This window comes from Mastacembelus armatus, chromosome 6 (assembly GCF_900324485.2).
Source record: "Mastacembelus armatus chromosome 6, fMasArm1.2, whole genome shotgun sequence".
Lineage (NCBI taxonomy): Eukaryota > Metazoa > Chordata > Actinopteri > Synbranchiformes > Mastacembelidae > Mastacembelus > Mastacembelus armatus.
In genome coordinates, this window is record NC_046638.1 from 14,956,172 (window position 1) to 14,978,154 (window position 21,983).

General features: G+C 39.4%; 2 protein-coding genes across 9 annotated transcripts in view; both read left to right on the top strand.

Moving 5' to 3' along the window:
- The window catches only part of ppfibp2b (PPFIA binding protein 2b), a 56,872-nt gene extending 39,564 nt beyond the window's left edge, over positions 1-17,308 (top strand). For 4 of the 8 annotated variants that reach the window (XM_026312273.1, XM_026312275.1, XM_026312274.1 and 1 more), the window contains 20 exons: positions 698-790; positions 3,463-3,574; positions 4,689-4,750; positions 4,882-4,957; positions 5,101-5,183; positions 6,037-6,104; positions 6,191-6,256; positions 6,451-6,511; positions 6,788-6,835; positions 7,681-7,843; positions 9,427-9,562; positions 9,743-9,862; positions 10,116-10,266; positions 10,680-10,791; positions 10,878-10,966; positions 11,188-11,310; positions 12,177-12,302; positions 12,391-12,579; positions 13,853-14,053; positions 15,410-17,307. In XM_026312273.1, coding sequence (XP_026168058.1) covers positions 698-790; positions 3,463-3,574; positions 4,689-4,750; positions 4,882-4,957; positions 5,101-5,183; positions 6,037-6,104; positions 6,191-6,256; positions 6,451-6,511; positions 6,788-6,835; positions 7,681-7,843; positions 9,427-9,562; positions 9,743-9,862; positions 10,116-10,266; positions 10,680-10,791; positions 10,878-10,966; positions 11,188-11,310; positions 12,177-12,302; positions 12,391-12,579; positions 13,853-14,053; positions 15,410-15,535 — 2,205 coding nt within the window. In that variant the 3' untranslated portion in view covers positions 15,536-17,307. Of the gene's footprint in view, positions 1-697; positions 791-3,462; positions 3,575-4,688; positions 4,751-4,881; positions 4,958-5,100; positions 5,184-6,036; positions 6,105-6,190; positions 6,257-6,450; positions 6,512-6,787; positions 6,836-7,680; positions 7,844-9,426; positions 9,563-9,742; positions 9,863-10,115; positions 10,267-10,679; positions 10,792-10,877; positions 10,967-11,187; positions 11,311-12,176; positions 12,303-12,390; positions 12,580-13,852; positions 14,054-15,409 lie in introns of all 8 variants that reach the window. The other 4 variants (XM_026312270.1, XM_026312272.2, XM_033325284.1 and 1 more) reach the window with 4 other exon arrangements.
- A 905-nt stretch (positions 17,309-18,213) lies between these two features.
- On the top strand, positions 18,214-21,528 carry rep15 (RAB15 effector protein). The gene is made up of 3 exons (XM_026312278.2): positions 18,214-18,477; positions 18,699-19,006; positions 19,108-21,528. The coding sequence occupies exons 2-3, from the start codon at positions 18,725-18,727 to the stop codon at positions 19,651-19,653; spliced, it is 828 nt and encodes a 275-aa protein (XP_026168063.1). The 5' UTR covers positions 18,214-18,477; positions 18,699-18,724; the 3' UTR covers positions 19,654-21,528.
- Positions 21,529-21,983: the final 455 nt, after the last annotated feature.

A 21,983-nucleotide genomic window follows, 5' to 3' on the forward strand; every position in this document is an offset into this window, starting at 1 on the left:
TCAGATATGTGCACTTTTTTTCTCACCTAACTCCTCAAGTATTTGAAGCATTTGGAAAAGACACATTTTAGCCCCCATCTGGATTTTGCCTTTCAACTTGGGTTTTGGATCAGGCACTGTGTTTTTATTTGATTTGATGTGGATTGCTTGCATGACAGTGGCTCCTCCCTCTACTAACAAAGTTTACATCTCTCCGTTTCCTCCTACACTGACCAGGTGGATGGGTCATGTAACAGTTCCTATAACAACACACAATGCTGTACAAGGTTTCCCTCAGACAGTGGCGGATGGCAGTTGTGTAGCCTGGACGGCTTTCAATCCTGTTCTGGGTCCTCAGTTTCATCCTTTTTCCTTGTTATTGATAACTGCACGCTGTGGTGTCTGTTTCAGAAGGATCATGTTTCCAATATTAACCACTGAACTGTCTAGCCCTGGAGACCTTTATAACAGCACTGAATATGAACCTGGTGTTTGAATACCCTCCAATTTAAATGTTAGCATGTGTACAGTTCAATATTTTAGACCCATTTCCTAGATGCAGCCTTGATTCTGACATTTAGAGGGAATTTTGTATATTTCAGAATTTAAAATTTTTGGAATTCCCAAATAATTGTCCACAAGCGGGTTTAGACTGCTGCATCTTGCTTTGGTAAAGAGATATTAAGTAAAAAACGTGTTTTGTTTTGTTTTCCAACAGGATTTGCTACAAGAAGTGAAGCATCTGAAAAGCAAAGTGGAAGAGCTGGAAGGGGAGAAGAGCCAGTATGAGAGAAAACTAAGAGCTACCAAGGTACATTTTGTGTACTGTTTTCACAGTGGAGCTTATTAGGTTGCTAAATGAAGAAACAGATAGTCAAGAAATGTGGGACTATAGCGTCATGATTTAAATAAGATTTCAAAAGAATTTACTATGATGCTTCTCTTTAGATTTTCCTTTTAAATTTCTTTAAAGGTAAAACTTTTCCACATATGTGGTCTTTACTTACTTGTTCCGTCACTGTTTAAAGCCAATTTATTGAAGCTTTATCTTGATTACACTGAACTACATACATCACCATCTTTTTATAGACATTTTCCCAAGGTCAGCCTGGGACATTTAATATTTCTCAAACGTCTGGAGTCTGTTATCAGTTTGTGTAAAATTAAGTTGCACAAACTGACTTTATAATGATGGACTAGTGGGGTTTAAGAGGTTATCTTCTGTTGGTAACACTGCATTTCTGTTCTAACACACAGTTTGTTCATTTCAAGCCATTGCTTTCTCTGTGCTTACACTGCTTCCTTCCTCCTCTCTCTTCTTCACTCTCTGTATCCTCTCTTCTTCTCCATTAACCCCTCTCTGCGGTTTGCTCTCTTCCCTTTTTTTTTCCCGATCTTCTTTTCTTTCCCCACATCTCTACACCACCCCTGCTATTACTCTCTTCCTGTCTCTCCCCTCTCTCTCTCTAGCTCTCTATCTCTTACTCTCTCCATGTGTGTTACCAGTCGCTCATGACCCAGCTGTCCAGCCTCAAGCTGACTGTCGAGCACACGCAGCTGGAGAAGCAGCACTGGGAGGAGCGCTGGCGCAGCGCACAGGTGCCTCCTCTTCCCTCTTCTCTTCCTCCTCTTCTGCCTCTTGTGTTTCTTGCTCGTTGCATCTCTCTGTTTGTTCCTTTCCTCTGATTAGTATCGAGCCTTTTCCTGATGCTTCGACCTCTGTCTGCCTCCTCTTCTACCTTTTCCCCATCAGTGTTCTTCTTTTGCACCTATGCTTGCACCTACCTCCTGATCCTCCATGTTTTGCTTTTCCTTGTTGTTGTGATGACTAAACTTTCATTTCAAGTCACACATATTCAAGCAGGTAGGAACTGGAAAGATTTAGAGAGACAGAGGCAGAAAATGTCAAATCAGAAAATGTCATCTTGATTTGAATGAGGTATGTAGCATCAGTTTGCAGAAACAGAACAAAGCAGGAAAAAATCCATCCTTCTGCCTCTGGTTCTCTCTCTTCTTATTATTTATCTGTGCATGGATAATGTAAATGTTCTGATGTGTATGCATTAATTTTGTGTTTGTGTAGCTATGCTGAGTTTATGTTTATGTTGTTTTCCTTTGTTTACTAAGGCTGTAACCCAGATGAGGTAATGATAGTGCCCACTTAAAGCTCCTTTACAAAAATTCTGTCTGTTGACAACATCACCGGACAAGAAACACATAAACACAGTAGTGTCCCTAAACACACCAAACTGACCAATAAAATTAAATTCATATACAATGACCACAAATCATTTTAGTTTTAAATGACAGTAACATAATCATATAAACATTTGAATTATTCTGTGACTTTGCTCATTTCACTATTTTATCGTGCTTCCATTGTTCTTCTTTGGTCAATCAGCTTATAAGCTTTTATTGTGAAGCAGCTGCTGGAGGTGTTAAGTGTGCATTTATAGCATACCACCATAAACATGGTGTACACACCTGTTTTCTGACACCTGTTGTTAGCAGCTGTTGTTCTTCAGCCACTTTGATCCCATTAGGTCCCATTATTCTTTTATCTTCGACTCAGATTCGGATGTGAAAAAAACACTGCAAGGCCTGTTTTTCTAAAACAAGACGAGAAGAAAAATTCCAAGCTCAGAAAGAGCAACAACAAAATTATGCACCATGAACTTCTTTTTTGAAGGCATATTGTGCCTTTACTTGATTGAGTAGAAGGATGACAAAAAATGACAGCAATACAATGTATTGTAACATTCATAAAAATAGTTTAAGATAATATTATTAGGGGGAAATATGAGACCCTGGCAAACCTTGAATGATTTCTTTAATATTTTAGTATTTTCCTTTGTCAGGAGAGGTATTTGACAATACCTCTTACAATGCACCTTTTTGTTCAGATCTATGGATTGTTAGTCACAAGACAGTGACAATGTGAGATTCATCAGTGTCACATTAATATAAATAATGTGAAACCCATACACTTTTTGTGAGATGTTTCCACATTATTTTATTGTGGATTTAATTTAAAATGAATAAAACAGATTTTTGCCCATCGTGACATTGTAATAATGACATTTATTAAAAATAAAAAAATTAAATGAAGTTTGAAATGTTTCCACCAATTGAAGAACTCATGGAAGTGGAGAGCATTAAAACAAAAACATATATTTCAACTGCAGCAAAAGCTTAGAGGTGGATCACTATGAATGGTAGATACAAAAATGTATTTTGTCACATGCAATTGACATTTGGCACAGAGGGCCTAGTGATGGAGATGATGTGGTTCACATGCAGGTTTAAGTTCCAATATTATCCTATCTATGAATGAACTTGATAAAATTCTTTGGTGTTAAGCGCCACAGAACTGGCAAAGTTGCCCCAAACTGACAACTATCAGGTGTTCAGTGATCTCCAGTAATATTCAGTGATCTTCAGACTGACACAGCTTACGGTCATCTACTTTGTCTTCCTCCACAGACAGAAATCTCAGAGCTGCAGCATCTCTTAGCCTCTAAAGATGCTGAGATCGAGTGCCTGCAGACCCAGCTGCTGACCAAAGGAGGCACAGCCAACGACAGCGCAGAGAGAGGTACACACAGCTGGCAGTCTGACCTGTCACGTCAGATCCACATCTGTCAGCGTGGATGTGTGCATGAGGGCCAGTGATACTGTATGTCTGTCAACTACAGTCTGATTACTCTAATATCTAATCAACATGTCCTTCTCTCCTCTGCTGTATACCTGACTTGTTCTTGACTCTCTGCTGCCCTCTGCTGTAGAGGAGGTGTATATCAAGCAGCTGATTAACAAATGTAAGGCATGGTGTGCTGTTGTAACAGGGTCTAATTTCCAACCAAACCCCCATCACTGAACAATTTAGTGTGGTTCTGAGTTTGACTCTAATCTCAACAAGTCTGAACCTTAAAAACAAGTATCCACTTTGAGTGTTGACTACTCAGTCAGGTGTCCCAGTGACAGAGTGTTTGGTTTAAGATTGGACCAAAGCTGAGCTTCACAGTAAAGATTCTACATCCTTTCAAATTTCCTGGTTAGCATGATTTCCAGTGTCAGGCAGTGCACTATGTACAGTACATTCCATCCAGGGATGTCCTGCTTAAAACGTGGCCATTTTTTGCCAATTAGTTAAACAAGAAGAGGTTTCCAAGACTGAGCTGAGCTCCGTCCTATATTTCTATATTTAATTTATGGATTCCACAATGACGGAAGAAAAAAAATGATCAAAATCATTGATAATATGGATTAAGTTCCAAAACCACTGATAATTGTATTTCTATTTTACACAGATTTTAAGAGCTGCTCCTGTATTTGAAAGGATGTTGAATTACATTTACCGTAGGTTTGTGTGTGTGTTTGTATGTGCCTGTACTGTACATTGTTGCCGGTACAAATCTCATCTCTCTAAGAATGAAGTTTTAGAAATTCAGAAGGCATCTCTAGTTTTTCTGTTGGTACTAGCACGATGCTAAACGCAGCACCTGTTAGATCATTGTAAAAAGCTGCAGTGTTCGTCCCAGGTGATGGTGTATTGTGGTGTCAGTATACATTTGTTTTGCTTGTTTAGTCATATTAGCATGGCTGTCATGTCTGTTGCCAACATCACATCAGGCACCAACATGACCTAAATTAAGTAGACATGAGGTTACTGAGTCCAAAAAACATTTTAAATCATTTTTCTTGTTTAGACCAGGAATATCAGAGGTTGAAGGTGGGGATGGAGTCTCTCTTAGCTTCAAACGATGAAAAGGTAGATTAAACCTGTTTCTTTTTTCCACTATACATACAGAATAATCTAAAAGTTTTGATAGAAATAAAGGGCTTCGATTCTTTAGTTCTTTAGTTTTTAAAAGCCAAAATCTTTGTCTTGTTGATGAACAGGATCGTCGTATAGAGGAGCTGACCATTCTGCTCGGCCAGTACAGAAAGATGAAAGAGGTCATGGCACTCACACAGGGTATGAATCACATTTTTTTCTTACATGAAACGTGAGTGTTGGGGGAACTACAAACTAGGAAACACTGGAGAAGCTACCATCTCCTCCCTTCTCTTGTCACCTTCCTCTCTATTGTAATAATGGGCTGTGTTTTTACCAACCAGGGAGCAGTGAAGAAGAACTGAGTGGCAGTTTAAAACTCAGGGCTATCACACACAAAGCACACTCTGATATCCTCAGGTTAGAGGTAAGACTACAAACTACATCTCTTTTTTTTTTTACAAATAATGCAAAGCAGTTTTGGAGGACCATAAATCACTTGTAATGGCTTCAGAAAGTATTCAGGTTTTAGGTTTTAGAATGATTTTCAACTCCACACACTATGGGCTCTATTTTTCTGAAACAGGGTTTAGGTTCAAACACAGGTCTAAACCACCTGGGTGTCGGCGTTATGGCATGTCGTGCATACTGCATAAACTCTGCTTCCTCTCCCTCACTAGCACAAACAAACTTGTCTTATGGATGGAAAATAGCAAACCAGGTGAAAACTAAGGAAAACTGCATTAGAGCTGCAGTTCATGCATGTACCTGAATGAAAATAGAGTCATAGAGTCCTGTGTGTGGTGGTCACTAGGTACTGGTGATCATCTGACTAACACCATCCCAGCAGTGAATGTGGTGGTGTCAGCTATGAAGGTGCTTCTCAGCAGCAGGGACAGGGAGACTGGTCAGAACTGAATGCAGCCAAATACAGAGAGGTCCTGGAAGAAAACCTGTTTAGAGACGGTTCACCTTTCAGCATGACAGAGACCTGAAGCAAACAGCCAAGACAACACTGGACTGTCTTCAGGACAAGTCACAAGTCAAGACAGGCTTCTACAAAGTCTTACATTAAAGAAATTTGAGATTTTTATTTAAAAGAAAAGTAAAATCATGTATCTACTTTGTGATTTTGCATTTTAAAAAAGACAAATTTACAACACAAAGTGTGCAAAAAGTGGAGGCACCTGAATACTTTTTCAAGCCATTTCTCCACATCTGAACATACTGAATATATTTTACCTGAAGAACTGCTTAGAGCAAAACCTTTCTCTGTGTAGATGTCTTCAAGAGGATCCTCTCCACTTATGTTATCTTCATCCCCTTACCAGAGAGAATTGGACACCAGGTATAAACACATACCACACATATAAACATGTTCGTGCGTTTCACACGTTCCTGCCAATCTGATCTCTTTTGTGCTATTTGTCACAGTATCCAGAATTCTGTTGACACATCAGTGGTGTCCACCGGAGACACAAACTTCTTTAACGGATCATGGTGAGTAGAAGCAGTTTTGGCCTGTTTAGCAATGAAATGCTGCTTTCACTGAACTGAAAATAAAGGCAGGCATTACTGTGTATGTGTGCTTAGCTAAGGCTTAGGGCACACCTAAGTTTAATAGGAATGATAAGATACAGCCTTTCTCTAAATCTGGAGCTGTTTTTTCTTTCTTGGTTGTTGTTTTTTTCCAGGCATCAGCACAGGTTGCTGTCCAGCAGTCTTGAGGAGCTGCAGAGTGGCTCTTTACAAAAGGTTTGTTAATACAGTTTAACACATTTCCTGCCACTGATTGGCTTTCATAATACTATAACCTTATCTCTGTGATCTAATTATCTACTGCATGCTGCTTTTGCTTTTTGAACACCTAATGAAAAAGCACACTAACTGTTTTTCCAATTAACAATTATTGTTCTTTTAATCTGATTTCTAACCTACTAACTCTGGCTTTATATGTGTATGTGTGTGTGTGTGTGTGTGCGTGTGTGTGTGTGCGTTGTTCCCCGTCTTCTGTGTTTGTGTTGGCTGTAGGCTGTTGAGATCCAGCCAGTTGAAACAGACTCAGACGTAGGGACAGAGGTACTGAGCTGAAGCATGACTTCACACAACCTACACCTGACCTGCTGTTTAATGAAGATAAACACAGGCTGCACATTTATACGTTACTGTTCATTACATAACAGGGATAGGATCCACTTGATTTGATTTCAGTAATTACTAAATATGTCACTTGTGTTGCGCAGAAAATGACAAATAAAAAGTGGCCTCCTGTTCTCAGTGTGAAAAGCAAAGTTCAGAGCTGAGTTTTCTCTTTAACTGGACAAACACACCCCCCAGAGACCATAGACGTATGCTCTATAGTCATATTTCATACACATTCTTGGGCTCTACATGCAGGCGAATACTGGATCATACCATGTCAATGCACACATACACATAAAAGGCCAAGACCAACCTGAAGTGGCTGTCGGTAGTGTTTGGCATCACGGCGGCCCCCCCGGCGTTTTGTTTTTTCTTTTTTCTGCTGGCCTTTCTCCTGTTGTTCCTTCAGAGCCCCAGCATTCTCAGACATTCACGCTCCAAAGGATCGTTCTGTTATGCAACAGAACAAAGGAGCAACTCATATATAACCCAGCTCTTAGCTTATAAAAGATATTGATTTGGGACCAGTTATCCTGAATGAGATGAATGAATTTTAAATGAAATGTGATCTAATACAATGTTCATACAGCGCTCAGCTAAAATCACAGCTTCAATGCATTTAAGATTTGAGCTGACAGAGAGTGTCAGGAATTGGGAATTAGTAAAATCGGAGTACTAGCAGGCTTCCAGTACCATACTTTAATACAAGATTGATTCATTTCAAATTTGGTGCTGGACTAGGCAAAAACCAACCTACTGTTTCTTTTGCTTTTGTTCTGCAGAGTCCCCACATGGAGCTGAGCAAGTACCAGACTCTGCCGGGGAAACTGAGCAAGAGGAGCAAGCTGAGGCATGAGCTGAATGGCGACAGAGAGACAGAAGGAGAGTACTCATCTCCTGTCCAGCTCTCTCCTGTCCACAGCCACGACCAGGACTACAGTCTGAGTGAGTTCCTACATCACTAATCACCACTATTGACTGACAGGACTGACAGACACAGTATATATAATGATACTAATAATTATGACATATTGTAAAGCTTTTTTTAGACTCATCATCACATGACACTGGAAGTCACTATGCACAGCAAAGACAGAGCCAGGCGTTTCCTTTTGTTTCTAGCCTTTTATGCTGTGCTAACAGGCTGGTTGTAGCTTTTATATTTGCTGTGTTCTTGTGATGAGTAGTATTGATCTGCTCCTCTGCCTCTTGGCAAGAGAGTGTAAATAAATGTAACTATAACTTTAAATGGGAAATTTGTTCCCATTTAATTTAATGTAAAAAAAAAAAGAATGAATAACACTTTGTCTACTAACTTTGCTTCAACTACCTACTTCTCTGTGCTTTCGCTCCTTGTCTTCATCTGTCTGCTGCGCTGTTGGATTGTTTGTGTTCTGGCTGCAGTTCGCTGCAGGAGTGCCAGTGCTCCAGCTTTAGGTACTGTACACCCACACAAAAGGTCAAATGTCAACACGTGAGAACACATTTTCGGGAGATTTGACTCGAATAGGCTAATGTTGTTGCTCTGAATCTGAAATCGTACAAACAAACCTCACCCGAACAAAACAAGGTTGCCCCTGTCACATCACACATCAGAGGTGAGGCTGGGTCAGTAACTGTTTTTCACTGAGGATCCAGGATTACCTCATGACTCAGAGAGCTGTCGGAGATAACGCCTGCATCAGCTTTTACTGAAACTAACACACCCTCACATGCGCACATAAAACTAATAGGCATATAAGCACAGAGCCACACATGTATCTGCCAACACAGAGGCAGAGCTTACAGCAGGAGGGGTAATCAGAGGGCTGTGAGAAAGCAAGGGATGCAAGCTTAGGGATGTGTGCAGTTCAACTAGCTTAGACATCCCATAGTAAACAGGCAAGGATGCGACCTGACATGACCCCCTGTGCTCTCACTGCCTCACCCAGCTTGATCTCACCGACAGTCTGAAGCAGGATGTCACTGAGAGTCAAGCAAGTCAAACAAGTGCTCAAAGTAAACAGGAGAAAAATAACACATTCACATCATATCACAGTATGCAATGAAGTGGCAACTGAATTAAAACTAGCAACACCTTTATTAAACTACTCAAGGAGGAAGATTCCTTTGTTAGTTCTAATCATGGGCATTTCCTTTTCAGTCAGTCAGTCCAGGTGATCTTTCATACATGCTTCAAATTTGCTTGCCTGCTTAACATGTAGCCCACAGTATACAACATTTCTCATGGGGATTAAGAGAAAGACTAATGTTGGCTTCTGCTTTCTTTCTGCTTGCTTTCTTCTCACGTCATTAACCTTCTCTGCCCCAGGATCCCCTGGAAAACATGACCTCTATGATGTTGGTGGGTATTGCGTATGCAGCCTGTGTAATATTTTTACCGCCCTGCTACTAAATACATCAACTATGACTGGTTTAATATAGCCAGTGTCATTTAGTTTAGTGCTAAGCATGTTACAGGAAATTCACATTTAATCTTTAATCCAAATTTATTTTGTTTGATTGTTTGTTTGTTTACCTTCTGACAGGGTGTCCAGAGAAGCTCGATGAGTGCATCCTATCAGACCAGTCACCCCTGTCGTCTGGCGTGGACTCTGGACAACAGTCTCCTGTCTCACCGGAGAACAGGAAAGGTCACAGAGGCATTAAGAAACTCTGGGGGAAGTACGTTTTTGAAGCTATACTATCCACATTCACACACACTGGACTTCATGGCTCTCACATTAACAATATCTTTATGTTTTGTTTGCATGTACACATTTTTCATCCTGTATCTTCATTGTTCACTGGTATTCATGCTTTCAGCTTTTACGTACGTAATAGTATTATATGTGTCGTCCCCAGGATCCGTCGCAGCCAGTCAGGTAGTCCTGTCCAGGTCCATGACCCAGAACTGGGAGAGTTTAAGAGGGGAGGCTTCAGATCCACAGCTGGACCACGGTTGGCCCGTTCAGGAAACACACGGTATGCTTGCACCCTTACACAGCAACATGTATCTTCTTACATGTACATATAATAAAAGAAAGAAAAGTACCTTAACGTGACAAATGAAAAGTCACTAGACTAGATAAGATAGTTGTCTGCTTCGGATAACTGAAGCACCTAATTAGAAAAAATTAAAAAAAACATAAAAAACATAATGATGCAAATACCACATGTGGTTGTAGGTGCCGGAGTCTCTTTTTAATCATGCTTGCTTTTCTTCCAACCAAATCAGAGACCTGAAGATACCTTTTTCCAAGTGGAGCACAGAGCAGGTGTGTGAATGGCTAGAGGACATTGGACTCGGTCAGTACAGCATCCTGGGTCGCCACTGGGTCAGTAGCGGTCAGACTCTGCTATCAGCCACCCCACAAGACCTAGAGAAGGTATGCACACATACGATCAGCACAAATAATACTCTCTATAGGGCATATTTCACAAAATGATGTATGTAAGACATCTATCTCCACTAGTTTACCTGCAAAATACTTACAAAATAATCTCTGACACAGCCTGTCAAATATTTTTTAGTTCTACCTGCCTGATGAGCATTGTTGTATGTCAGCCTGTTTGGCATTTAGTAACGCCTGTCTCTGCATTTCAACATCCTCTTTAGTTTCACCTTCAACACTGTCAGACTGTCTACCTCCAGCACCTCCCCCAGCACTACCATTCTCTGTCTCTCATCAGAGCCATTTTAATTAGATAATTAACTCTAATGCATTTTATTTTTTCGGCCATACTGCTGGCTGAACGTTTACCAATTACTGTAAAATTAGTCATCTCTCTGTCTCTGTAGGAGATGGCAATGAAGAATCCGCTCCACAGGAAAAAGCTCCAGTTAGCCGTCAAGGCGTTCAGCAGCAAGCAGCCTGAGCAGTCTGCAGAGCTCGATCACATCTGGGTCAATCGTGCGTAGTGAAATAAAGCACACAGAAACACTGACTGTGACACCATCCTGAACTTCGTTTTAATACTGTCACATTTTATGTTCCAGGTTGGCTCGATGACATCGGCCTCCCTCAGTACAAAGATCAGTTTAATGAAGGAAGAGTGGATGGGCAGATGCTGCAGTATCTCACTGTGGTGAGTTTAGACCTAATGATGTGAAGGTTAAACATCTTCAAGTTAAAAGATTTAAGATTCATTCAACTCTATATTAGTAAAAAGATGGATTTTTTATGGGAATAAGTATGTTAGTATGAGTGTTTTTTTATAATCCACAAATTAGAGGCATTTGAGTACTAACAATCCTTGGATGTACCTCTCTGTTGTATTTGTAATCATCTCTGTTCTCTCCACCTCAGAATGACTTGTTATTCCTTAAAGTGACAAGCCAGCTCCATCACCTAAGCATCAAGTGCGCCATTCATGTTTTGCATGTCAACAAGTTCAACCCAAACTGCCTCAAACGCAGGCCCAGCAATGAGGTAAGTAAGTGTGTGATTTATGTTTGACCGCACTGTTTAAGTATCCCTTTATTCAAAATGTGACACACATTTATCTCTACATCTCCACACAACAGAAAACAGAAATTTGAAACCTCTTTTTTCGTAATTTCTTTGCATGTTTCTGCACATCTTGTCAAAACACTGATCCCTACAATTTCAAAGAAGACACTCCACCCAAGTTATGAGCACGTTCCTTTTTCTTCCATATAGTTTAAATGGCAACAGTATGTTTGTACAATTTAATACTTAAGACCTTTCAAATCATCTGCTTCTAGTCACCAGAGTCAAAGCTAAATGTGGAGAAACATGGAGAAGCAGGAGGTTTTTCCACCTCTTATTTCATTCATATCACTGCCTTTCATAGTATGAAATTTGTGATTATCCATTAACAACTGCATTGTAACTGTAACTTTTATTCTCCCATTTCATCAGTTCAATTTATCATTCAGGTTTAGATTATTTTTTAATTTTATATATTGCCGTCTTATACCATACTGCCTTTTATTTCTTGTATATTCTGTTTTTCCTTGTATGTCTTATGTTCAGAACTTTTAATTACCTTGTTGAGAGTTGCTATACAAATAGGCCTCCATACTCTGCTGCATTGACTTTTAATCATTTAACATGTTTGCTATTTGTGAATGCAGTTTATACAGTTTTGAACTTTTGAATGTGCTTTTTTTCCTTTCTATTGTGGTAATAATTCATTTCCATGCAACAGAAATATCTGTTGGAAATTGTTCTTGATGTCTGATCACATTAAACTTACAGCCTGCGTACAACTTGTCAATGAAAGCACAGGATACGTGTGTTGTTTAAAAAAAAATTGTTTCTGTATTTTTTAGAGCCAATTCACTCCAAGTGAGGTGGTCCAATGGTCCAACCATCGAGTTATGGAGTGGCTGAGATCTGTGGACCTGGCAGAGTACGCACCAAACCTGAGAGGCAGTGGTGTACATGGAGGGCTGATAGTGAGTAACACATAACAATAACACCAATTTGGTGACAAGAATTAGAAATGCTACAGAAAGAATCTCAAACTCATGCCCTCTCTCATAGATGCTGGAGCCTCGGTTTAACTCAGACACACTGGCCATGCTCCTGAACATTCCTCCTCAGAAAACACTGCTGAGACGCCATCTAACAACCAACTTCAACAGTCTGGTGGGACCACAAGCTCAGCAGGAGAAGAGAGAGTACACTGGGGCAGCTGGCTACACCCCACTCAACATCACAGCTAAAGTCAAGGCAAGATAATACAAACAGCACAGTTATATGGTTATATGGGAGTAGGAGAGGAAGTACCAGGAGGCAGAACATAATGCTGAATTATGAGAACACACACACACACCCCTTCCTCTCTTCCCGCACATGTAAGAGGCTGCAACTTAATCCATGTTGAGCTTCAGTGTGTCAGCTCAGTTTAAGCTCTGAGCCCTTCAGTGTTTTTAAGCCTTTGAGCAGAGTAAACCTAGGACTGCTCTGCTCCTACTCACAGAGTTAAGACTCCACCATCAGCCACGGTCTCTGCTGTAAGAAAAATGGGAAAAATAATCCACACTTAACCTAAGTCACCTAAATCTTCTATTTCATAAGGTTCCGTAAATATTTATTGGGATGGTTTCCTAGAAATAGAGCCTGGGCTGCTACATAGACTGTGGCTCTTAAAAAACACAAAAACGGATTTAATTAGGACCAGCCAGCCACCAAGTGATATCACAGTGGCTTTAGTCAGCAACAGCAAGCTTAGAGGAGAGACAGTTGAGACAGTGTGTGTTGCTGCCCAGTATGACAGTGAAAGCAGCGAAAAGGTAGAACAGTTATTAACAGCTATTTACACACTTATCAGACATTGTGAAACAATAGGATTCATCAGGAGTTGTGCTTTCGGCCGCAAAACGAATTTAAGTGCAGTATTCTATCTCCCTTTAGTTGCACTGGTTTCTACTAATACATCAGATAAATACCTGACTCTTTAGCTGCGAAATGCTCCACGATGCTCCACTGCCAGATACTAATTAATTTTGTCTGTCTGCTGTTTGGTGCTGAGCAGGTAGTGTATTGCTGAAAACAGCTCCCTGCCGTGTATGAAAATGGCCCTGGTGAGCACAGTGAGAGTGAACTATAACAGTAAAGTTACAGGCTGTAAAATCCAAAAGAATGACCTGAAAGATGTTATAAAGCTCCACGGGGCTGAGGAGAGCTACAGAGTTGCCTGATAGTTGCCTCTGTGAGCTCATTACATTACACTTCGTCATTTCAGACTTCAGTAACAATAAAATATAGATTAGTGCAGGTTTAATCATGCTTTTTCCCCTTGTAATGCAGATGTAATCGTTGCATTTAAATGCAGGGAACATCACAGTTTACATTTACCACTGCTTGTGTTTAAATTTAGTTGGAAACACGGCAAAGTCTTGTTTTGGTACATACATCTAAACTCACACTGTCCTCTGGACCTGCTACTATCATGTCATGAAACAACATGTTCGTCAAATCTTTTGTCTTTCTCTGACTGCAGCCAAAGAAGTTGGGCTTCTCTAACTTGACTCACCTCAGAAGACGACGTCCAGATGAGTCCACAGACTATGTCTGTCCCATCGAGTCGTCCTCCCCTCAGTCAGAACAGTCTGTGGGGAATGGTGTGCAGATGCGTCCCTATGCCGGCTTCAGAGGCCTGAGCCCCATCCTGGACAGAGAGCACGACCACCCCAGAGAACAGGTGGGGCTTGATGACAGCACAGCTGACCCATCGCCATGACAATATGACAGCAACATGGCAATAATGTGTCTGCACCATGGACGACTATGTTGTCATGCCTTCAATCAGCCAATCAGCTGTCACTATTACTCTGCTTCCTTCGCTTCGCTTATGGCCCATTATACCTCAATCCACCCCCCACCCATCAGCCTGACCCTGTGCCTTACTCTTGAAGAGATTCAAAGTCACCCAGAGATAAACCTGCCTGAGACATGAATCTAACACCCTTGAAGCATTTTGATTTTATTTCCAGTTAAATGCCTAACTAACCCAACCTCAGCCGCAAACCTGTGCCATGATCTAATTCATCAGGAAGGAACACGGCCTCTCCATGGACTCATCCTGTGACATCACTTCCTGTAATCCATACAGTGTATATATAGTATGTCTTACAGTACATACAGTATTGCCTAACATTTGTGCATCTGTAGGTGATTTTATATGTGTGAGTCAGTTATTGCATTATGTACACCTTTGATTTTTCAGTTTGAATACAATTCTGTCACATGGTTGAGATGAACCTGTGCAATATTTGCATAATCTGATTATGGCGAGACCTTATTTAATATTTATGTAATTGCAGAGCAAATTATAGAATATCATGTTTTATTTGACCCTGAGGTGGTGATTTTGTACTGTTATTTTCATATTTGATTATAATAGTATTTTTATAGTAAAGAAAATTCTGCTCCTGTAAAGGACGCTTACATGTGGTCATGTAAATGTGAAAAGATTTATCAAATCATTTAATAAACAAAATCATATGTGTGGCATATATTTTCCAATTTTATTTTGGGTGTAAATAGTAACATGGAGAAGTGTCATTGTCTAATACAGAAGCAGATAGGTTAGAGAAGGCCTTACAGTAACTTAGATGTATTTTTTTTACATATTTTTATTTTAAAAAACAAGAATGCAAAGAAATGCACAGTGCTGATATCCAGAGCTGCAATCAGCATGCCTGTAACCTGCGTCAACCACTAACCTGCTTTCATCATCACCCCCACCATCACGGTTGCTGTCACGGCTGCTTATGATACCAGTTTCCTCCTCAGCTGACCAATCTGAGCTAGGACGGCTCACCATCTGATGCGATGGGAAGTGCATGTTTGAGTGTGGCTCAGCATGCAGCTGCAGGTACAATCCTCATGCATTCAGTCAGTATTTTACAATACAGTAGACTTCTGCATACTTACAAGAAATCAAATATACACTAAAGCTTAAGCAACTTATCACTGCTCCAATGCAAGTGTGTCTATGACCGTGACTTGTTATGGGTTGATGAGATCTTGTGCATGTCATGTGTCTGTGTTGCAGATGGTGATCACAGAGGGCACCATGTTGCAAATAGAAGCTCTGTCTGAATGCAACAACCTCACAGTAAGCAGCAACACATACAAGAGGCTGTTAATGACTTCTGCAGCTGATTCACTCACCAAGTAACTGCTCTTCAACACTTGAAACACGTTTGAGTCACTCAGATGGAAAACTCTGGGATCTATCTCACGGAGAAACAACATTACAACAAATTAGAAAGTAATACTATGACTACTAGTGTGAAACCTGCTTGCTGGTACTTCATTACTTGCTGTTATCAGGCAGATGCCGGCCTTGGTTCTTTTGTTCCTGTTGTTTGCTGAAGTGATCTTAGTAATTGTACTAAGGCTTTAGATAAGAAGCCTGTCAAGCCACTTCTTAACTCAGCCTGAAGCAACATCTGTAGTGGCTGACCTCAGCCTTGAGAACGTATTTCTTTTAGATATATTAAAGTTAAATATTTAGTGTTAAGAACCCGTAAAGATGAAATCATTTATACATTTGAGTACATTTTAATTTTCTAAATCTTTTCTTGGGAGTAAACATATGACATTGTGAACTAAATGTATTCGCAAAGTTTTCTGCTTCCTATGATACTAAAAAGGCCATTGACATTTATTAATCAAACAGCCTTTTTCACAGACATTATGAAATGCCATAGCATGAAAAGCACATGTAGTTGTAGTAATTGCTATGTCTGCATTAGCCTGTTCCAGGGACTTGAATTGTGCATGTTGATTCACTGACACAATATCAAGTTTTTCACTGAAAACTTGAAGCTAGCTGCTGTTAGAATGATATTGATCTTCACCTTTAATGCAAATGAGCATATTTCCCCCCCAAAAAAATATTCCTTTAAGAATATATATTAAAACCACAAAGTGGTAAAAAACATTGAAATTAGAAGTACTCATACACACTGACTCCTTAAGTCAGAGTAAATGTATTGACCTTCCCCGACTGTACACCCAGCTAGAATGGAGATAATGTGCTTTTCAGGCCTTGACATGTCACAACGTGTGCTGTGGACAGTGTTTTCTTGTTGCTTACACTGCAGTAAAGCATGTTTTGCTCTGACTTGGGATCAGTTCTCCCTCTTATATCATGAAAGGCACTATATGTTCGGTGCAGCATTTTTAAGCATTTTAACTTAAAGTATAATTTCCTATAACAAATGAGGCCTTTGTTGATACAACTGGAAGCATGTTTTAATGGCATTATTTCTCAAAAGCAAAACAAGATTTCCAAAAATTTGTGTTAAAAATCGAATATTTGCTGCCTCAAATGTAATTCCTAAAAATGTTGCTCTGCTTTTGCCAGATTATTTTGTACAGTAATATCGTTCAAATAAAATAAAGATCAATGTGTTAACTGATCTCACCTCAGATAAAAACCTCCTAAGCTTTTTAACACAATGCCACTCCCATGATGGTTTACTTCCAGCACCTGATCAGCCGGGAAGAGATGCAGAAGGAGATGAGACTGTCTCAGACGGTGCTAGTTTGACAGACAGCGGCTTATTAATGCTGTCAATCAACCTTAGAGAGATCCATAGAAGCCAAACTCAAATATGAACTGTACGACAAGCCTCAGGCCTAATGCTACAGCATGTAGCTGGTTACAATTACTTCTATTAGTCAGTGATACCTCAGAAAAGTTACATTTTTATTTTCTACAATGATGAACTGAACTGATCTTGGTGCATTTTTACACATGTACTCGATTCCCTATGCAATGTACCCATACTGACCATCAGATACTGTGTAGGTGCTGATATTTGAAAGGGGAGAACAGGGTCCAATGATCTATTTCTTATTTTATGGCAAACACATGCACGTTGTAATTCCTTTGTATAGAATCAGCACATAACTTATGGAAGTTATTTAATCAGTTTGCTTATGAACAGAAAATACTGTACGTTAAAACATGTTTTGTTTTGTTTTGTTTTATTTATTTATTTTGGTAGGACAAGATTTTACTGGAAACAAATGTAAAAGAACTGTGGGACAAAATCTGATCTAAACCATGCTACTTTGTTGAAATAAGAGACATTGTTAAGTTGGAAAATGTGGAAAATAGAGATTTCAAATGCCAGGGATCCTTATTAAACAAATGTGCTCATGTTAATATGTATGTGTTTATGTAAAAAAAGACACAATTCAATTATTTGTGGAGCATCAAATCACAATAAAAAAAACATCTCAACACACTTTACATAGAAAGATCAGATTTTTTCAGTTCCCAGATATTTTATCAAAAACTGCAAAATTTCCTCCTGTTCAATATCTATAAAAAACATAGCAATTATTATTTGACTTTTGACACAGCATTGGTTTAGAATTGTTTAAGTGTAACTGAACCTGTCCACTTACAAAAGACAAGGCTCAAATATAAGTATGACTGTTTCACTGCGACAGTAGATTATTATACATGGACAAAATAAAATAATGTTTTTTTATCATGTTTGGAAATTAGAAAAATAATCTCATGTAAGCACATATAGATAAAGTACTACACTGGAATTAAAATAGTAGTATAGTGTATAGTATATTGCCTCCTACACAACTTTAGCAGGTTTGTTCCTTCTGCTATGCAAAGCACAAGGTGTACTGGCTAAAACAGGAATCATCCATATTTTCCTACCCCGCTGGACCACCAACTCCGCCTTCTGCATAAATTTAAAGTGACACCCTTCTTCATTTCTTCTAACATGATATTGCAATGGAGATATTGTTTACCCATCAACCCTTCAGGCTTACCCTAGTGCTCAAGCTGCTGCTGCCAGTTAACTGGTAAGATGAGTCTTTTGTTGACTTACCTAAAATTTAACAAGTTACAAACACCACGCCCGGCTAACACTGCTGGAAGAACTTCCCATCAAGACCTGGGATAGAAAATCCTTTTTACTCTACTGAAGTTTCTGTACACGTCAGGACAGCGAAGAACAAGCTTCAGCTACAGCAGCACACACACACACAGACAGACACTGTGTATCTCAGCAGGGCAGCAGACAGGAGCAGAGGACAGATAGTGAACTTGGAACTGCAAAAACTTCCAGAACCATCCTGGTGAGTACTTTTTGAGTTTTTTTAAACATCACAGACCACCCTATTATTACTGTATTAGTGGAGGGAAGATGTTGATTGGGAAACAATTTATTCACTGGTAAATGAAAGAAACAAAGGTACCATATGGTAGGAAAACACTGATACACTGACAATTCTACTGACCAAATGTTCATTTCAGATTACAGTCTATTCTCTTCTAATCCTACAAATTTTGTTTCCAGTGTATCAGGGAGACCACCCTCTGACCATGGACGAGAACACCAGCAGACGTACTTCTAACCCCTTCCAGAACACCAACTTTTTATCTGCTTTGAAGCGCAGCTCCTCCTTCCAAACTTCCTCCGATCATAACTTGACCCCTCGACCAAGCATCTTCTCAACACTGAGGAAACCCCCTCTTGCCAAGCCCAATGATTTCATACCTCTATTCAATGACTGCATCTCTGCTGCCTCATCCAGGACCCAGGAGTACCTACTTTTCAAGGACCCGGAGGAAAAGTTCCACCCGAGCCCTGAAGTGCTCACCCAGGTACCTTGATCAATGATCTAAGTATTACCATTAATCTGACCTGATCACTAATAAACTGAAAAACTGAAATTGTTTTATACTTGTTTGTTGTCTTCCCACAGATCTTCCTGATGACTTACATCTCCCAGAGTGTTAGCCTCAACCTGACGGACACCTTCAACTGCACGGTCATGACGCCTGAGCAACGAATCCTTTTGGGGGCTGACTGGGTCTGGGCTGTGTTGGAGAAGCCTACCAAGAACCCTCGGATCCAGATTGCCGTGCAGGTCCTACACCTCCAGGAGAAGGAGAACGCAGAGGAGAATGGTGTCACCCCAGATGTCTACAGTGAGACCGTCCAGATGGCCCAGCAAGAGTCCAGCAACAAGAACATGTATGAGAAGCTTGTGGACTTCTGCACCTCTGTCGGCAAGGACTGCTATGCCCTGTTCCTGTTCTTTGGCAAGAAAAGCGACAAGGGGAATATCTACGGTGTCCTCAGCAACAACTTTGAGGCTGCTATCGGCAAGTGCAACAAGATTGACAGAGGATTTATCGAGAATTTCTTCAAAGGTTCAAGGTATCTTCATACACCTTCAGGAATGATGCAGGCTATGATCACCAAGAAAGAACAGGATCCACTCACGCTCATGATTAAATTCAGCTGAACCAGAGGCTCATAACTACAAGAACACAGTAATCCACACTATGTGGATGATGTGTATCCTGAGAGTCTTACTAAATTGTTGAGCTTGATAAAGTATCAGGCCTTTGATAGAAAATTGATTATTTTAAACCCATATGAGTTTTTTCATGCTGCGCCTTACAAATATGTCAGTTCACTTGTAGAGTTTTCTGCTGCTTAAGAGTCTGTTCTGTCCTAATAGCTTGATCCAAAAATACATTAGAACATGATTTAAAACAGTGATCAGCAACCTATGTTCCTTAGGAGACATTGTCCTGCTTGTTTTCTATCTATTCCTGCCCACTGCTGATTACCTAGATCAGGTGTGTTCAGCCAAACAGGAACAGGAAGGGCAAATATAGTATAAAAAACATATATAAAAGATATATAAAATGCAAGACAGTAGATCTCAAGGACCAGGGTTGGTGATCCCTGTTTTAAACAAAAGAACAAACATGCTGCAGTTACATGCTATCTTAAAAAGTAATTTCTGTTTGCCCATTTCTAAAATAACATAGTGTTCAAATATTAGGAGTAACTGGAACGTTAGTTAGGCCCCAGCAGTGTGTAAATGTGTGTTATAGAAAAGAAGCGCTTTAATAAGTTTTCTTTGAGATATTCAGTATATAAACTACAATACAAAGGGGGAAGTTTTCATTTTCATTTCATAAGTTAAAAAGTAAGTATAGGCAGCCCCTCAAAACATCCTCAGAAAATGGCCATCTGCTCTTTAAAGTTCTAAGACAGTCAACCAGAACCACCAAAAAGAAATTACAGACTTGCAACAGGATCTGTGTTTTTGTATGTTTGGACATATAAATTTGAGCTAGGCCAAGGCTGCCTTTGGTGTGGTGTTTTGCATATTAACACAAAGCAGCTTGAGAAAAATTATTTTGTTTTCCCAAAAGGACTTGATAAGTACTGTTTGAGGTGAATTTCTTGTTATCTATAAATGTTTTCTTAAATCACAGTGGGTAGAAATGAACGCTGAGTGAAGTATTTGTGTAAAGAGTGTGCATGTAGCGTATTTAGTTTTAGGTGCAGTAGTTATGAATGATGTAATTTAGAGACACCAACACAATGACATAGAAAATATGTTCTCAAGAAAAAATAAATAACATGGAGAGGGCTAGAAAACCTATTATCGGTTATAATATCGTTTTAATGCCATTATGATAGTACACCAGTATAAAAAATCCACTATTAAAAATATATTATCAAAGATCACTAGTGAAGCACATATTGTTTTACATTTTTATAAAATACTAGATTCTTCTGACTTGTGGGCAACAATGTCAAAAACCTTGCATCAGGCTAACTTTGAAACACAGTACCTGCAAAATACTAGGTCAAATAAACAAAGAGCAGTGTGTCCGAGTACTAACTCAACAAAGAAAAAAAAAAAAAGTAGCTATAAATTATACCAGATAATGATTTAGGTAGTGCACACCACTTTTAGTTGTGCACAAGTACAAGTATTTATTGTCCCAGCTGGTGGAATTTTCTTTTACAAATTGCGCTCACAGCAGCCTGTAATTGGCAAATGTTAGCATGCTAACACAGGAACCTAAGAAGAACATGGTAAACATGATACATGCGAAACAGAAGCATTATACATTATCAATGTAGGCATGTTAAGGTACAGTCTCACGAGCTGCTGGCACAGTTGTAGTAGTCAACTGCTTTAGAAAAAAAACAAACTGTGTTTTAGCTTTGACAAAGGTTGAAACAAAGATTGCTTGTTGTTCAATTAAGCTACTATAGGATCAACTGTGTCTATTGTACTATATCATTATAAAAATACCTGGGCTTGTGTTTGTTATAATTACAAAATACCCATCAATAAAAAATTTGTCATCTAGAATCTGTATTTTTATTATACACCATCAGCTTGCTGTTATTAAACTCAATCAATCTCAAATCACTAAATTTGTCACCGTCACTCTCTATTCATGTTTGCAGAGACACCATCCGACACTGACATCTGACTGGCCTTACTCCTTTATTCTCACAGACTTGTACATATTTTTCATCATTACTGCTGCTGTAACAGAAGTTCCCTGCCAGGGATCAATAAAGTGTAATCTAATCAAATATAATGTAATCTAGAACTATTTAAGACATTTAGGAACATTTACAAAGCAGAAGTTACATCTTGCACAGCTAACATACAGGAGTAAAAAAAAAAAAAAATCATAATTTTTCCTGCAGCTTCATCTAGAAATGACTGACAACTAGGTTTGTACTGTAAATCGTTCCCACAGCTTCCTTTACTCTCCAAAATAAAAGCAATTACAATAGTAATGTTTAATA

Excerpts from the sequence above, each read along its gene's own strand:
- rep15 (XM_026312278.2), top strand. The coding sequence starts at position 18,725 with ATGGACGAGAACACCAGCAGACGTACTTCTAACCCCTTCCAGAACACC. Across the intron at positions 19,007-19,107 it reads GCCCTGAAGTGCTCACCCAG|ATCTTCCTGATGACTTACAT; the intron begins GTACCTTGATCA and ends GTCTTCCCACAG.